At 39.4% G+C, this 18,172-nt stretch overlaps 2 protein-coding genes across 5 annotated transcripts in view; both read right to left on the bottom strand.

Moving 5' to 3' along the window:
* The window catches only part of PTPRA (protein tyrosine phosphatase receptor type A), a 167,992-nt gene that overhangs the window by 119,159 nt on the left and 30,661 nt on the right, over nucleotides 1-18,172 (bottom strand). The gene's annotated exons all lie outside the window — the stretch shown is intronic.
* LOC308256577 (coiled-coil domain-containing protein 148-like) lies at nucleotides 13,041-17,126 on the bottom strand (the record flags this gene model as incomplete). Its single annotated transcript, XM_080684908.1, is given in 4 exon segments — nucleotides 13,041-13,394; nucleotides 13,396-13,453; nucleotides 13,455-14,329; nucleotides 17,115-17,126. Coding segments are annotated over 4 exon segments (1,299 nt in total).

Raw genomic sequence — 18,172 nt, 5'->3', positions numbered from 1 at the left:
AACAATGAACTCATGGCCAACAGCACTGTAACTTATGACTGTACAAAGTTTACTTAACCCGTTTTTTCCATAAGGCATACATCACAGCCCTCCTGAGCTAAAGAATACTAGACAGCACATCAGTCCTACGCTTGGTGGCCATTTTTAACAATGAAATCACCAATAAAAAGCACACCAAAAAACATGGCACCACATAGACTTCAAAAAGAACCTTGTTTACAATATGAGAAATGACACAAAAAGGCACTGTATGACCTAGGCTAGGAATGTATGTGTTGAACCACACAAAATTGTCACCCCTCTGCACATGTAGGTGAATGACCATGAAAACGAGTAGATTTGGGGGTTACAAATAAATTTCAGCAAGTAGGTGAATCTACAAATAATGATGGTCCACTGTACTTTCTTAGTTTCTGAATAATTCAGCCTAAAAACCATTAGGTGATGCTAAGCAAGGCTGGCATCCATATGGTCTCATAAGGAAAGACAGACTGGGTACATTGGAGGAGCTTGATCAATTAAGTAAATATATTAAGAATAATAAGAGCTAAGTTTCTCTGTCACATAAGAGTTACATATATGAAAGGGAGAAAAATAAAATGAATTATTGAGATATTAGACAGGAATCAGAGGTACCAGTGTAAACTCACAGCATTTTAAAGAGAGAAATAGTATATATATGGCTACATTTGCACATATGTATATATATATTTGTCTGTGTACATAAAGTCGTATATTCCCTCGCACTGAGAGTGCCTAAGAGCAGTGATGCCCCAGTAGATCATACCTAGCATCCAGACCTGGTTTCTAAATACATGCTCCAATAAAAGAAACCAGGGCTCGGGAACTGATTTCAGGGTTAGGGCAGGAAAACAGGAAGAGACTGAAACATCTTGTTGTACCAGAAAGTAAGGAAGGGATGTGATCAAAGAATGATAGGACATGCCAAAAGGATACAGGAGCCAGCTTACTGGCTAAATCTAAGACAAATTTAGTATCAAACAACAGATTATATTAATAGATAATTACTCACTGAATAAAATGGGAATCCATATGTCCACATTAATATAATAAAATAAATTAGGAGAAAAGAAAGCTTTTCTTTACAATGGTTGTTAACTGATAATGTGGAAGAAATGATAAAATTAGAAAAATCATCATTTGGCAACCATTGTAGTAGTAATTCAGCCAAGAAATATCCATGATGCTAAAACTAGTGGGCCAAAGTTTGACAAATGATATTTACATGGTTGCAATGAGCCTCTTTCTCACAAAATAACTTATTGACTACAAATGGAAAAATAGATAAATTTACAGTAGAGAGAACTGGCAGGCACCATCTTAATCGAATGTTCAAGGTTAACACATAGAAATGGGATACATAGACACTGTGTACCTCTGACAGAATAACAATACAGCACAATTTATGTGGTATTCCTGATAAAATGCATATTCTGAATCCAATCATGAAGGAACATCAGGCCCAAATTGAGGAATAGTCCTCAAAATAATTGGCCTATATTCTTCAAAATAATTAGTCTATATATGATCAACTCAAAGACAGACACGATAACTAAATGCAATGTGTGATTCTGAATTGGATCCTTTTGTTAAGGAAGATATAATTGGGACAACTGGTTAAACTTGAATAAGATTTGAGGATTAGCTGGTACTACTGTATCACTGTAAGTCCCTGATTTTAATGGGTGTATTGTGGTTACACAGGAGAATGTCCTTGTTTGTAGGACATACACACTAAAGTATTCAGGGTTGATAGGCATCAAGTGAGCAACTTACTCTCAAATGGTTCAGGGAGGGGAAAGCTTTTTGTACTATTATTGCAACTTATCTATAAATTTAAAATTATTTCAAAATAAAGGACATTTGCAAATACAAAAACAACAATAAGCACACAAATGCCCAATTCTTCCTTAGTAAAACTTCTGGATAAAAAGTACCCCAATACCCCTAGTTACTTGTACTAGATTTTATAATAATGTATCAAAGTTTCACACACATAGAAATGTCTGTGATATTGAAAATGTTCTACATATGTACTTCCCAGTACAGTAGCACATGTGGCTGATGACTATCATATTGGATAGTGCAGGTCTAGAAAATAGCAGTAAAAGCCATAAAAGAAAATAGCAGTAAAAGCCATTTTTCATAAAAAATGTTTCAATACTAATTAGTTTTTAAAACACCCCGGCTGGTGTAGCTCAGTGGCTGAGAAATGACCCATGAACCAAGAAGTCGTTGGTTCAATTCCCAGTCAGGCACATGCCAGGGTTGCGGGCTCTATCCCTAGTAGGGGGCGTGCAGGAGGCAGCCAATCGATGATGTTTCTCTCTCATCAATGTTTCTATCTCTTTATCCCCTCTCCTTTCCTCTCTCTCTAAAATAAAAGTCAATAAAAAAACGACACATTTAAAACAAGTTACGTTGCTTTACTTTTTCTATACTTACTGAAATACTAATGGCCCCATATATTTTTCAAAACTCGTCTTCTAATTTCTTAAATCTGAGTATCTATTAGAAGCAACCACCTATCTATCTTTAATTTGAGAGCCGTTTTTGTTTTACTTTAAACTGATTTCCCTTTTGGAATACCATTCCTATCGATTCATACCCATACCTTCTCTACTTTTTGAAATATGCTTTCCTAAGATCTAGGGATATGTACATGTCTATCAAATATCCCCACCTCTGGCTCTCACAAAGTTAGATCACAAAGTCACTTTTTCCCAAACTTCTTATAATTTACATTTTACTTTACTCAGTCATAGCTGCTACACTGTGTATAATTGGTATTGCAGGTTTATTTCCTGCCATGCTCAAGATAAGATTCCTTCTGATCAAATCAGTTTATTTCAGGACAAGTGTATTATTTCTTGTCCACATGAAACATACTTAATTATCACTTATCACTTACCCAATCATTCCAATATTTTAAATCAAGATCTAAAAGCTAGAGTCTAGTTTAATGACATCACCTACATAGACTATAGGAAAAGAAAAACAGTATGTTTCATGCACATCAAATTCTACAACTCCTGATTTGAAAATAAATGCAAAGTAGAATTCTCATTACTTGTGATTCACCTTGGTAACCTAATGCCTTGAGCGAATGCAATGGCAGTCACTCACCTACCAGGTTCTGTTTTCTGTTTGTGACTGACTTCATTCAGAACTAGAAAAAAAAATACACTCATGAAGTTAACACCTATGCCAAACATCTTTAGAAATATTTAACAAATCTAGGAATATCTAGAATCCTACCAAAGATAGAACTGTTTTAAACAAGAGTTGATTTAGAAAAATCCCTCCAGCCCGGTTGGTGTGACTTTGATTGAGCATGGACCCATGAACCAAGAAGGTTAAGGTTTGATTACCAGTCAGAGCACATACCCAGGTTGTAGGCTCCATCCCCAGTAGGGGGCGTGCAGGAGTCAGCCAATTGATGATTCTCTATCATCATTGATGTTTCTATCTCTCTGTCCCTCTCCCTTCCTCTCTGAAATCAGTAAAAACATATTAAATAATTTTTTTAAAGAAAGAAAAATCCCTCCACCCCCTTACTTCTATTGATAGTTACTTAAAACAACAAAAATAAAATTAAAAAGCAATTTGCCCTGGCTGGTTTGGCTCAGTAAATAGAGCATTGGGCCCTGGACTAAAGGGCTCTAGGTTCCATTCCGATCAAGGACACATACCTCGGTTGCAGGCTCAATCCCTGGCCCCAATCGGAGCGCTTGTGGGAGGCAACCAATCGATGTGTCTCTCTCACATTGATGTTTCTCTGTGTCTCTCCCCCTCCTTTCCACTCTCTCTCTAAAAAATCAATGGGCGAGGAGAGATAAATGGAAGAACTTATATGCATAGCCCATGGACAGGGGCAATAGGGTGGTGAAGACCTGAGGGGATGGATAGGGGCTGGGCAGAGGGGACTAAAGGGGGACAGGGATGGGAGACCTCTGTAATACTGTCAACAATTTATATATATTTTTAAACTAGTGGCCCAGTGCATGAAATTCATGCACAGGGCGGGGGGGGGGGGTCCCTCAGCCCAGCCTGCACCCTCTTCAATCTGGGACCCCTCGGGGGATGTCTGACTGCCAGTTTAGGCCCTATCCCACAGGGATCCCCCTAATCACTTGCCTGGGATCCCTGCAGGATCAGGCCTAAACTGGAAGTCAGATATTCCTCTCGCAATCCAGACCGCTGGCTCCTAACCGCTTGCCTTCCTGCCTGCCTGATTGCCCCTAACCACTCTGCCTGCCTGCTTCATCACCCCTAACCACCTCTACTTTGGCCCCCGCCCCTGCGGCTTTGTCTGGAAGGACATCCGGAATAACGTCTGGAAGGTAGTCTGGCTGTCCCGTCTAATTAGCGTATTACACTTTTATTATTATAGATAATAATAAATTAAAAATCAATGGAAAATATTAACAAAAAGCTATTTCAAATTTCTAACAACATTAACATTTATAAGATGCTTAATGGAACCAACCAAGTTCTACCTCAATTGAGAAATCACACCCTAAACTTTCAAGTTAACATGGCATCAATGCAAGTAATGCCTATTAGGTTGTCCTTGTGAAACACCCAAGAAGATACAAAAGGAAGGACTAGGGTGGGGGAATCTGATGGAGCCTATACTTTGTATGCTCTGTCTCTGAACAAAACATGTATAGATAGAAAAAGCAGGATGCAAAACACAAGACAAATTATTTCAAATAGATTTCCCTGCCCTAACCAGTTTGGTTCAGTGGATAGAGCGTCAGCCTGTGGACTTAAGGGTCCCAGGTTCCATTCCGGTCAAGGGCATATACCTTGGTTGCTGGCTCGATCCCCAGTAGGGGTTGTGCAGGAGGCAGCTGATGGATGTTTCTCTCTCATCGATATTTCTGATTCTCTATCCCTCTCCCTTCCTCTCTGTAAAAATCAATAAAATATATTTTTTTAAAATAGACTTCCCTAACTCTTGATGAGCTGACAGATATTACCAATACTGTTTGGTTGTTGTTTACGCAAGGAGTCAATGCCAAGTTTAAAGTGAACAAAACACTAATTTAGTACAACCTAAAGTGGAATCTGCTAAGATGTGTTATAACTGATGGTGATAAAAATACATGTGGAGCAGAAAAGGGCTTATATTTTTCATTAGCACATACACTGGAAAATATCTGAATTTATCATGTGCTACTCAATCAACAATGTTTATGGTGAACTTGATTTGCTGTCATGGACTTAACAATTGTCATAAATAAAAGCTGAATAACCTGAGTTGCCTGACTACACAGCAGTTTGATGGCTTAGCAGTAAAGTTTTATTGTGATTTTTTTTAAGACCAGGACTGAGACTGAAAATTTTCAAAACAATAAGACCTCTTTCAGCCACTATAGTGTGGGGCAAAAGTAAATTTATAGTTGTTCATATGGAGAATAATACAATAATTAATTAATAATAGAATAAACTCTGTGTTTGAATACTCACAACTATAAACCTACTTTTGCCTCACCCTGTAAATCCACTGAAAATTTGTTTGGGAATGTAGATCTCACTTCTTGTTTGAACTTTTGACAGCACAGGAAGTGTATAAAGCACCTTAACATGGCTCATGATTCACGTATTAGTTTTTGTCTAACCGGTGTAACTGCAGTTTCAGATTGCTCAAATAATCACCAGATTGCGGAGTCTACTTAACCAAATTACTGAATTAACCACACTCTTCATTCCTTCTTTAGAATGTACTAAGTGATTCTTAAAAATAAAAATTAACTCATGGTTAGTTGACTACTCTCTAGTGTATCTTGCCTAATGCAATCATAGTTGAATTTTACCTATACTTTGAGGTGTCAGTTTGTTCCAAACCTGTTTATGCCAGTTATATTCATCACTGTACTTTTGGAACCTAATTAAATATTATATAAACTAATGAAATATGAGTATAAAACAGTTTTTAATAAAGCTAAGTTGACATTTTTTAAAGAATTGGATAAACACAAGACCCCCTTTCCCCCAATTACTGTCTTTTTAGTTGTGATCATGAACACTTTGAAAGATGGGGGGAGCCCTAGCCGGTTTAGCTCAGTGGATAGTGTGTCGGCCTGTGGACCAAAAGGTCCCGGGTTCGATTCTGATCAAGGGCATGTATGTACCTTGGTTGCAGGCTCCTCCCCTGCCCGGGCCCTGGTCAGGGCTCGTGCAGGAGGCAACCAATGGATGTGTTTCTATCACATCAATGTTTATCTCTGTCTTTCCCTCTCTCTTCCACTCTCCCTAAAAATCAATGGGAAAATATCCTTGGGTGGGGATTAACAAAACAAAAAACAAAAAAAAGAAAGAAAAAAGAAAGAAAGATAGGCAGGAAATCATACTAAGGTTTGGATGCTCAATTGTCTTCTAGTTGTCTAAGTTCTTGCTCCACTTTAAAGAAATTCAAATTTGAAATCACAGATATGTATTATAGATGTGATATATATAAAAACGAACATGTGAAACATGTTATTTAGCAGATCCATACTCAAAGACAAGGTCTTGGCTTTCTACTAAAATACTGACTGATGAATGTACATGTGTTTGTTTTAAGTAAAAAAATAAAATATTTAAGTTACATATATTTTTTTTGATGACTTGATTTACTGTATTTATTTTCATATAAGTAGCCCACGTCCTATTTGTGTTGGGTAAGTTTTTTAACAATCCCTGGAGGAAATAAAGGAGATTCTTTTATATCCTTACTAGAGGCCCGGTGCACAAAATTCCTGCACTGTGTGGGAGGGGGGTCCCCCAGCCTGGCCTGTGCCCTTTCACAGTGCGGGAGCCCAGTTATTGACTGCCCCAAAGAGGCAGGCCCCACCCACCTATCTGGGGCTCCTCAATGGATTGTCCCAAAGAGGTAGGCTGGAGCAGGTGTCCCGTCTCCATGGTGCGCAGAGCCACGGGACCCCCAGGCCTCACTGCACAGAGCCACTGGGCCCCACCTCTACGGTGCGCCAAGCTGTGGGATCCCCAGGCCTTGACGCGCAGAGCCGCTGGGACCCACCTCCGTGCCGCGCACACAGCAACCGCTGCGCACGCAGCCTCCTGGTGATGGATTGTGACGGCATGACGACCACATAGGCTTTTATTAGTATAGATGTTAAGGGAAAGCCTTTCTCCAAAGGAGGGGTTATCAAACATTTTCTGTAAAGGGCCAGAGAGTATACATTTTACGCTTTGCAGGTCAAAAAGCAAAATTGAGGCTATTACGTAGGTACTTTATAATGAGAGAAAACACATATTCTTATTGATGAAATTCAAATAATTAATAGTTTGTTAATACTAGATTAATAGTGAATGAATTGCTACTAAGTATAACTTTTGGTAATATAGGTATATTAATGAGAAAAATTAAATTCTTTTTTAGGGTGATACATTTTGTTTAGTTGGAGTTCAGAGTTAGTGTGTCCTATCAAAATTGGTTTAAAATACTTATCTATTAATGCTGATCCATAACAAGATTTTATGTATTTCATCTTTGAAAACATCTTCACACAGATGTACAGCCAAATATTAATATCAGCCCACAAGCATATAATTTAATTGAGCATATTAATAACTTGGGAAACACATAAAATTGTATTCAATTTTTCCTTTAATATTTACCTTTTAACATATCATTACATTGCAGGTTAATTAGTTTCAAATGAAGGTTAGGTGGAAGCTCTATAACTGCGCTGTTAGATTTTAAAATATAGAAATTTTCTTTGCACTTTCATTGAAGTCCTAAAAATGTTTCTAGAACTGTAGTTTAAGCTACGAATATAGTATTTTGGTTTCAATCTTTAAAGACAATAACAAAAGCTGTACCAACAAGAACTTCATAAATATCTAATTAGTAACAATATTTAGTACCTCCTCAATATCCTTACTGTAAACTGCATGCTACCATCTAAATTCTCTAAACACATCCTGTACAACCAAGAAGTGTCCTTTGTTTTAGGTGCTGAAAATTGTGAAATTTTAAAATGTAAGGTTTTTCCAAGTTTAGGAGCAGATTGAATATGCTTATGAAAATACCTATACTTCATAAGTTACAGAGCCATTCATCTCAACTACATTTATAAGGTAAGAACTTCCTATGAAGTACAAATGACCTTTAAAGAAATGTATTAAGTACAGTCTCCCAGGTTTTCTTAAACCAGGACCCTCCTTCTCTGGAGCTATAAATATACTTCCTGTCATCAATAGCAATGGCTGGAGCAACCCCTCTGTTCAAAAGAACTAAAAATACATTATTGTGCATATCCTTTCTTCTGCTACCCACCCTCCATTCCAAAAGGAACTGACAGAGGGAAATGCAGAGTTGTGTAAAGTTCAGCTGAGAGCAGTGCAGAGATTGTAATTTTTTTAAAAGCCTACCTTCAATTGAATGATGTCTAGGTAGGTAATAAACAGCTATTACAGAGTCAGAGTAAATTTTAAATTTTGAGAAAAGCTATTCCTGGTTACAAGTTATATTTTGCATTTCCTCAACTGATATTTGGGGATCTGTGTCCTTTAAACCATTAAATTAGAAATTCTTGCATATTAGAACCAAACAAAGTAAGAACTGAACTGTATATAAAAATAGTGCATGGAACTAGATAGAAGTGCTCAGCCAACACTTTAGTGGGGCTGGAAGCAATGGGATATTGCTCATGGTCTGAAGATATTCCCTATAGGGGGTGGAGCAAAAAGAATAGAAAGCCAGATTCTCAATGTCAGAGAAAGGTACAAAATTAGAAAGGTGAAAGACTAGAAGAAAAAACCCTGTGGTTTTGGCATGGATTTAGAGGTATCGGACTGAAATTATGGCTTCCAATATTTATAAGCAGATATGGATGTTTATATATGTTTATATACATATATATGCATATATATGAAAATATTACAACCTTTATAACCACAAACCCCAACATCTGTGTTTTACTTTCTGCCCAACAGTGGATGTTCCCACCACTACAGTAATAAAGGCTCTCACTGCTTTCCCTTCATTTCTGCCTCCTGACTGATGCTGGTGCTTTCCCCAGGTAGCCCTGCAAAGCATGGTGTCTCTTCTGTTTCTGGGAAACTATCCTAATGTATAAAAACCCTGGGTTCATCACATCCACAACGACAGGAGGCTCAACCAACCGGAAGTCAGTCCTGCAGTCAGCGCTGGGTTGCCGTGGCGACCCAGCGCTGACTGTTGAGGGGGCTGAGAATCTGGCCTAGAGAGAGGCCTGAAGAGAGAAGCAGGGTCTGATCCGTAGCTTCTGTGGCAGCTGTAGATCAGCACTTGCCTCTTTCTTTCCAGGACTGGCCAGCAGCCACGCCTCCATTTCTCTCTAGGCCTTGACTGGGGCTGCTGATCAGCCCCACCTTTCTGATCAAGCCCCGTTGGTAGGCCCAGAGACACTGACTGGCATAGAAACCAACCAATCAGAACCAAATCTGGGTCAACTATGAGGAGCCAATGGCTGCCTAGGAGGTGGAGCTTTTGACGCTGACTGGCATAGAAATCAACCAATCAGAACCAAATTGGCCAGCAGAGGAGGGCAGTTGGGGACGAGATCAGGCCTAAAGGAGAGGGCAGTTGGGGGCAAGATCAGGCCAGCAGAGGAGGGAAGTGGGGGGCAACCAGCCGGCAGGGGAGGGCAGTTGGGGAGGACCAGGCCTGCAGGGGAGGGCAGTTGGTGGGGGACCCAAACAGACCCACACCCAGACAAAGAGAAAATCTTAAAGACAGCCAGAGAAAAAAAACTGTTACCCACAAAGGAGTTCCCATAAGGCTGACACCTGATTTCTCATCAGAAACTACAGGCCAGAAGGGAATGGCAAGAAGTACTCAAGGTAATGGGAAGCAAGGATCTGAGACCAAGATTACTATATCCAACAAGGCTATCATTCAAAATAGACGGTCAAATAAAGAGCTTCCCAGACAAAAAAAAACGCTAAAGGAGTTCATCACCACCAAGGCAGCATTACAAGAAATGCTAAAGGAATTGCTGTAAGGGATTGCTGAGAAGAAAGAGAGAAACCTAGCCATACAGAAATATAAAGGCAATAAATAAGTACCTCTCAATAATAACCCTAAATGTAAGTAGACTAAATGCTCTAATCAAAAGGTGTAGGGTAGCTGAATGGATACAAAAACATGACCCAACTATATGCTGTCTACAAGAGACCCACCTCAAAACAAAAGACAAACACAGGATGACAGTGAAGGGATAGAAAAAGATTTTCCATGCAAATGAAAAAGAAAAAAAAGCTGGAGTAGCAATACTCATATCTGACAAAATAGACTTTAAAATAAAGGCCATCACAAGAGACAACAAAGGTCACTACATAATACTAAAGGGATCGATCCAACAAGAGGATATAACCCTGGTAAACATATATGCACCCAACATAGGAGCACCTAAACATAAAAAAAAATTTCTAGAGGACTTTAACAGAGAGATCGACAAGAATACAGTCAAAGTAGGGAACTTTAACATCCCTCTGACTTCACTGGATAGATCTTCCAGACAAAAACTTAACAAGGAAACAGATACTCTAAAGGACACACTGGATCCAATCAATATAATTGACATTTATAGAACATTTCACCCCAATGCAGCAGAATATACATTCTTCTCAAGTGCACATGGAAACTACCCCCAAATGAAATACCAATTCACAAAGATAGACCAAATATTAGGACACAAAACAAGTCTCTACAAGTTCAAGAAGGTTGAAATCATATCAAGTATCTTCTCAGATCACAGTGGTATAAAACTAGAAATCAACTACAGTAAAAACACCCCAAAACATTCAAACACATGGAGACTAAATAGCATGCTATTAAATAATGAATGGGTTACCAATGAGATCAAGAAAGAAATCAAAAACTTCCTGGAAACAAGTGAAAATGAACACACAACAACCTAAAATCTCTGGGACACAATGAAAGCAGTCCTGAGAGGGAAGTTCGTAGCACTACAGGCATACCTCAAAAAACAAGAAAAATCAGCAACAAACTATTTAACCCTACAACTTAAAGAACTAGAAAATGAACAAGAAAAGCCCAGGGTAAGTAGAAGGAAGGAAATAATAAAGATCAGAGCAGAAATCCTATATAATAAAGAGGTGATATGCAAATTGATCATCACTCCAACATACAAGATGGCCACCCCCATGTGGACACAAGATGGCCACCACAAGATGGCCGGCAGGGGAGGGCCATTGTGGGCGATCAGGCCAGCAGGGAAGGGCAGTTGGGAGGGACCAGGCCTGCAGGGGAGGGCAGTTAGGGGTGACCGGGTCGGCAGAGGATGGCAGTTGGGAGCAACCAGGCCTGCAGGGGAGGGCAGTTGGGGGGGACCAGGCCTCCAGGGAAGGGCAGTTGGGGGGAACCAGGCCTGAAGGGGAGGGCAGTTGGGGGGAACCAAGCCTGTAGGGGAGGATAGTTGGGGGGGGGGGGAACAGGCCTGTAGGGGAGGGCAGTTGGGGGGGGTCAAGGCCTGCAGGGGAGGGCAGTTGGGGGGGGTCAAGGCCTGCAGGGGAGGGCAGTTGGAGGGGACCAGGCCTGCAGGGGAGGGCAGTTGGGGGGGACCAGGCCAGCAGGGGAGGGCAGTTGGGGGGGGGACCAGGCCAGCAGGGGAGGGCAGTTAGGGGCTACCAGGCCGGCAGGGGAGAGCAGGTAGGGGCAATCGGACTGGCAGGGGAGCAGTTAGGCGTCGATCAGGCCGGCAGGGGAGTGGTTAGGGGGTGATCAGGCTGGCAGGCAGAAGCGGTTAGGGGCAATCAGGCAGGCAGGTAGGCAGGCGAGCGGTCGGGAGCCAGCAACCTGGATTGTGAGAGGGATGTCCGACTGCCTGTTTGGGATTGGGCCTAAACAGGCAGTCGGACATCTCTCAAGGGGTCCCAGATTGGAGCGGGTGTAGGCTGGGCTGAGGGACACACCTTCCCCCCACCCCCATGCACGAATTTCATGCACCAGGCCTCTAGTAAGTAACATAATGACTAAAAAAATAATACAAAAAAATCAATGAAACCAAGAGCTGGTTCTTTGAAAGGATAAACAAAATTGATAAACCATTAGCCAGACTCATCAAGAAACAAAGAGAGAGGACCCAAATAAATAAAATCAGAAACAAAAGTGAAGAACTAACCACTGACACCACAGAAATATAAAGGATTGTGAGAAAATACTATGAATAACTATATGCCAATAAGCTGGACAATGTGGATGAAACAGACAAATTCCTAGAAATATACCAACTCCCAAAACTCAATCAGGAAGAATAAAAAAACCTGAATAGGCCAATAACAACCGATGAAATAGAAGCAGTAATCAAAAAACTCGCACCAAACAAAAGCCCAGGTCCCAACGGCTTCACAGGAGAGTCTTACCAAACATTCAAAGAATTAACACCTATACTCCTCAAACTATTTCAGAAAATCCAAGAGGAAGGAACACTTCCAAACTCTTTTTATGAGGCCAGTATTATCCTAATTCCAAAACCAGATAAAGACACTACAAAGAAAGAGAATTATAGGCAAATATCCCTGATGAACATAGTTACTAAAATCCTCAACAAAATATTAGCAAATCCCATCCAGCAATACATTAAGAAGATCATACACCATGATCAAGTGGAATTTATTCCAGGGATGCAAGGCTGGAACAATATTCGCAAATCAATAAACATGATACAGCCAAAACCGGTTTGGCTCAGTGGATAGAGCGTCAGCCTCCGGACTTAGAGGTCCCAGGTTCGATTCCGGTCAAGGGCACGTAACTTGGTTGCGGGCACACCTCCAGTAGGAGGTGTGCAGGAGGCAGCTGATCGATGTTTCTAACTCTCTATCCCTCTTCTTTCCTCTCTGTAAAAAATCAATAAAATATATATATATTTTTAAAGGCAAGACTGTTTTAATAGATGCTATGAATATTTTTTAAAAATTTAGAAAGCAGTAATCATTGTTATCCATATAAATGTATTCAGAGAAAAATTTTGTTTACATTTAATAGGATTTGAAGATGAACTCTAGGTTTTAAATATGGTAGATTCCATGTCCTTTCTTGGCGGTTTTTGAGGACTGATTTTTGGTAACATCTCTTTGGCATAAAAGGTTTTATGAAGTCCAGCTTCTCGAAGTGCTAACTCAAAACGAAGTCTAGGGTCAGAAATTATCTGCTGTTCATTGTATGTATTCAATGTGAAGAGTGGCTTCTGAAGAATAAATTCTTCCTCAATTCCAATACCCATCCTCGCTTTCGATGCCATTGTATCTGACATCATTCTAACAGGATCAAATTGAGCAACAATAGCAACCTGTTTCCTAAGGGTTTCAAGCCGCCTCTCCCTTTCTTCTTCTTCATGTGCTTCTTGAGGAGCCACCTCTTTTTTTCTCCATCAAACGCTTTTCCAATAATTGTTGTCTGTAGTTAACCCTTTCTGTCTTTTATTGACTGTTCAGCCATTATTTTCTTCAATTCTTCTAGACGCCGAAGATCTCTCATTTCCATTTCTTGCCAATTCTGTTCTTTTTTAGCCCAGTATTTTCTGATTTTTTCTTTCTTTTCTTCTCTTTGTAACAATTTCTTCTTCTTCCACAGTTTCTCTTTCTCCTCTTCCTTTTCCCTTCTTCTGGCAGAAATTTCCATTTCCAGTTGTGCTACCTCTTCCTGGTGTGCTCGCCACTGAAGAACCTTGGCTTTCAGGTCAGCACACAAATCCTGTTGCTTTCTCCTGTCCTTAGCCAAGGTGCTCTCCATTTCATGAGCCGCACAGGCCTTGGCAAGTGTCAGCACAGCCTTCTGTATAAAATCCCTCCTGTTCTTATTCCAGTTTGATATCAGGACCCTTCGCTGCTCCCTTGCAAAGTGATATTGGTCACAACATTTCTCATGTTCGACCAAAGCATGCCTAGATTTGTGAGGAAAATACCGTTGTAACATGTCCAGATACAGAGTCCTTCTGCCACAGAGATCTCCAGGATACTGATCCATAAAAGCCTGGTACATCCAGTGTTCTTCTTCACTTAACTGGAAGTTTCTATTTATGTCTTCTAACTGCAGATCACAATCTTGAAGTTTCTTTTGATATTTCTCTGTAAAGTTACAGAACTCATTAAAAATTGAAGATTTCAAATCAGGGTATGGGCATTCCAAAGCTTCTAATTCCATTGGCACTTCACTAAGCAGGTTCCTCCTTTCTTCTGAATAATGATCTACTATTTTAATACTCCAGTCTGAAAGATTATTTTCTAAATTCTGTTGCTCCAGGCTAAGTCTTTCAAAGACAGCTTTTAATTGTTTCTTCACAGAGTCAACCTAAAAGCCTACGTCTAGTGCAACTATGATCACGGAGTTTATGCTGTAGTCAGGGGAGATAGTCAATAAACTAATGAAAAATAGCTACGCGAGTATCAGGAGGTAAGTAATGTAAAAACAGGGTGAGTAATAGGGAGTGACTATGGCTTCTCTCAAGTGGACTATCAGAACAGGTCACTCAGAAGAGAGGACATTTAAGCAAACACCTAAAGGACAAAAAGTACCCTCAGTGAAACAGAGGAAATAGCCAGCGCCCAGGCCCTGAGACAGGAAGGAGCCTGATAAGTGTGAGAAGAAATAGAGAGAAGGCCAGACCAGGGACAGAGTCTAGAGGAAGAGGGTTTCAGGTAGGAGATCAATAAAATATATTTTAAAAAAAAACAAAAAACATGATACATCACATAAATAAATTGAAACACAAAAATCACATGATCATATCGATAGACTCAGAAAAAGCATTCAACAAAATCTAACACCCATTTTTGATAAAAACTCATCAAAGTGGGAGTAGAGGGAGCATATCTCAACATGATAAAGGCCATGTATGACAAACCTACAGCCAACATTTTACTCAATGGGCAAAAACTAAAACCATTTCCTCTAAGAACAGGAACAAGACAAGGATGCCAACTTTCACCACTCCTGTCCAACATAGTACTGGAAATACTAGCCATAGCGATCAGACAAGAAGAAGAAATAAAAGGCATCCAAATTGGAAAAGAAGAAGTAAAACTGTCATTATTTGCAGATGACATGATATTGTACATAGAAAAGCCCAAAGACTCCACCAAAAAACTACTAGAGTTAATAAATGAATTTGGCAATGTAGCAGGATACAAAATTGACAACCAGAAATCTATGGCTTTTTTATACACCAATAATGAACTCACAGAAGGAGAAACTAAAAAATCCCATTTACCATTGCAACAACAAAAAAATTAAGATATCTAAGAATAAACATAACCAAGGAGGTAAAGGACCTGTATTCAAAAACTACAGGACGTTGAAAAAAAGAGATAGAGGAAGCCATAAACAAATGGAAGAATATACCATGTTCATGGACTGGTAGAATCAACATCATTAAAATGTCCATACTACTCAAAGCAATCTATAGATTCAATGCAATCCCCTAAGATACCAACAAAATATTTCACAGACTTAGAACAAACTCTCCAAAAATTTATATGGAATTTAAAAAACAAAAACAGCTGCAGCAATCCTGAGAAAGAAAAACAAAGTTGGAGGAATCACAATACCAGATATCAAGCTATATTACAAAGCCACTGTTCTCAAAACTGGCTGGTACTGGCACAAGAACAGGCATACAGACCAATGGAACAGAACAGAGAACCCAGAAGTCGACCCACACCATTATGCTCAATTAATATTTGACAAAGGAGGCAAGAGCATACAATGGAGTAAAGATAATCTCTTCAATAAATGGTGTTGGGAAAATTGGACAGATACTCGTAAAAAAATGAAACTAGACCACCAACTTACACCACACACAAAAACAAACTCAAATTAGATAAAGGACTTAAACATAAGATGGGAAACTAAGAAACTTCATAGACAGCAAAATAGCAGACACATGTTACAGCAATATCTTTACTGATATAGCTCCTAAGGAAATGGAAACTAAGGAGAAAATAAATAAATGGGACTACATCAAAATAAAAACCTGCACAGCAAAAGAAACCATCAACAAAACAACAAGAAAGCCCATATTTGCCAATGTTATCTTTGATAAGGGTTTAAACTCCAAAATTTACAGAGAACTCATATAACTTAACAAAAGGAAGCTAAACAATCCAATCAAAAAATGGGCAAAGGACCTCAATAGACACTTTTCGAAAGAGGACCAACAGAAGGCCAAGAGACATATGAAAACATGCTCAAAGTCACTAGTCATCCCAGAGATGCAAATCAAAACAACAATGAGATATCATCTCACACCTGTCAGAATAGCTGTCATCAACAAATCAACAAACGACAAGTGCTGGAGAGGATGTGGAGAAAAAGGAACCCTCCTGCACTGCTGGTGGGAATGAAGACTGGTGCAACCACTGTGGAGAACAGTATGGAGTTTCCTCAAAAAATTAAAAGTGGAGCTCCCATTTGACCCAGTAATCCCACTTCTAGGAATATATCCCAAGAAATCAGAAACACTTATCAGAAAGGATGTATGCACCCCTATGTTCATAGCAGCACAATTTACAATAGCTAAGATTTGGAAACAGCCTAAGTGCCATCAGCAGATGGGTGGATTAAAAAACTGGTACATCTATACCAGTGGTCGGCGAACTCATTAGTCAACCGAGCCAAATATCAACAGTACAATGATTGAAATTTCTTTTGAGAGCCAAATTTTTTAAACTTAAACTTCTTCTAACGCCACTTCTTCAAAATAGACTCGCCCAGGCCGTGGTATTTTGTGGAAGAGCCACACTCAAGGAGCCAAAGAGCCGCATGTGGCTCGAGAGCCGCAGTTTGCCGACCACAGATCTATACGATGAATACTACGCTGATGTTAAAAAAGAAGGAAATCTTACCATTTGCAACAGCATGGATGGACATGGAGAGCATTATGCTAAGCGAAATAAGCCAGTGGGAGAAAGATAAATATCACATGATCTCACTCATTTGTGGAATGTAATGAACAACATAAACTGATGGACCAAAATAGAGTCAGAGGCAAAAAAATATTTTAAAAATATAATAGAAATATTTGCAGGTTTTTTGAAAAAAAAAAAAGTTGGGAATTTTTTTCTATGAAAACTCATACAATTGCTCCCATCATGTGGTTATACACATGGCCTCTTTTTTTTTTTTTTTTTTTGCCTGATTAATTGGGATACACTCTTGAAGATAAAGAAACAGAAAGAAAGAAATTTTAGGTCTCAAAATTATGTGCTTCATATGCTTAGAGCAGCCGTGGGCAAACTATGGCCTGCGGGCCGGATCTGGCCCGTTCGGCTGTTCTATCCGGCCCGCGGAGCCAAAAGAGCAGAGGGTTCTCTTGCTCTCCCCTCCGCTCCTTTACTTTGAATTTATATTAGTTCACAGAAACACTCCATCCATGCTTTTGTTCCGGCCCTCCGGTCCAGTTTAAGAACCCATTGTGGCCCTCGAGTCAAAAAGTTTGCCCACCCCTGGCTTAGAGTGTAGCCTAAAAGAAAAGCCTGTTTAGATTTTTTAGAATAGGAGATGGTTTTAAGAGATTTGACATATTATAGTGATTACCTTTGATAAATTTAATTCTTTGTACATACATTCCTTGAATATCTACCAAAGGTCAAGTGCTATGATACTGAAGATAGATCAAGGAAAATCAATAAAATTTGATACATGGATTGAATTTAAAAACTTATACCAACAGGTGGGGAGGGGCTGAGGAAGGGGTAGGGGAGGGAATGAACAGCAATGCACAAGATCCATTTGTTACTTTTGTGTATACATCATAACGTATATCTAAACATGTCACAATTGAATATCAACTAGAATAAGCAGTAGTCATCGATCTACTGACAATAAAATAGGTGTTAAACCTTAAAAAAATATATGCATAGAAGGATAAAGTGACAAAGTTAAGGGAATTATGGTAAAATGTTAACATTTAACATTAACAATGTGTGATGTGGGTGAAAGATATACTAGGCCAAACAGCAAGTAAATATTAACAATTTCCAAAAGACTGAAACCACATAGCTATATTCTTTAACCTCAATGCAATTTACCCATAAGCCCAGTACATAAAAAGATAACTAGAAAAACCTCATATTTGAAAATGAAAAGGCACCCTTACAAATAACCCATGAATTAAAGAAGTGAACCACAGTGGAA

This window comes from Plecotus auritus (genome assembly GCF_963455305.1).
Source record: "Plecotus auritus genome assembly, chromosome: 8".
Lineage (NCBI taxonomy): Eukaryota > Metazoa > Chordata > Mammalia > Chiroptera > Vespertilionidae > Plecotus > Plecotus auritus.
Note: the sequence above shows the minus strand (reverse complement) of the source record. Positions and strands in the feature narration are given on the sequence as shown.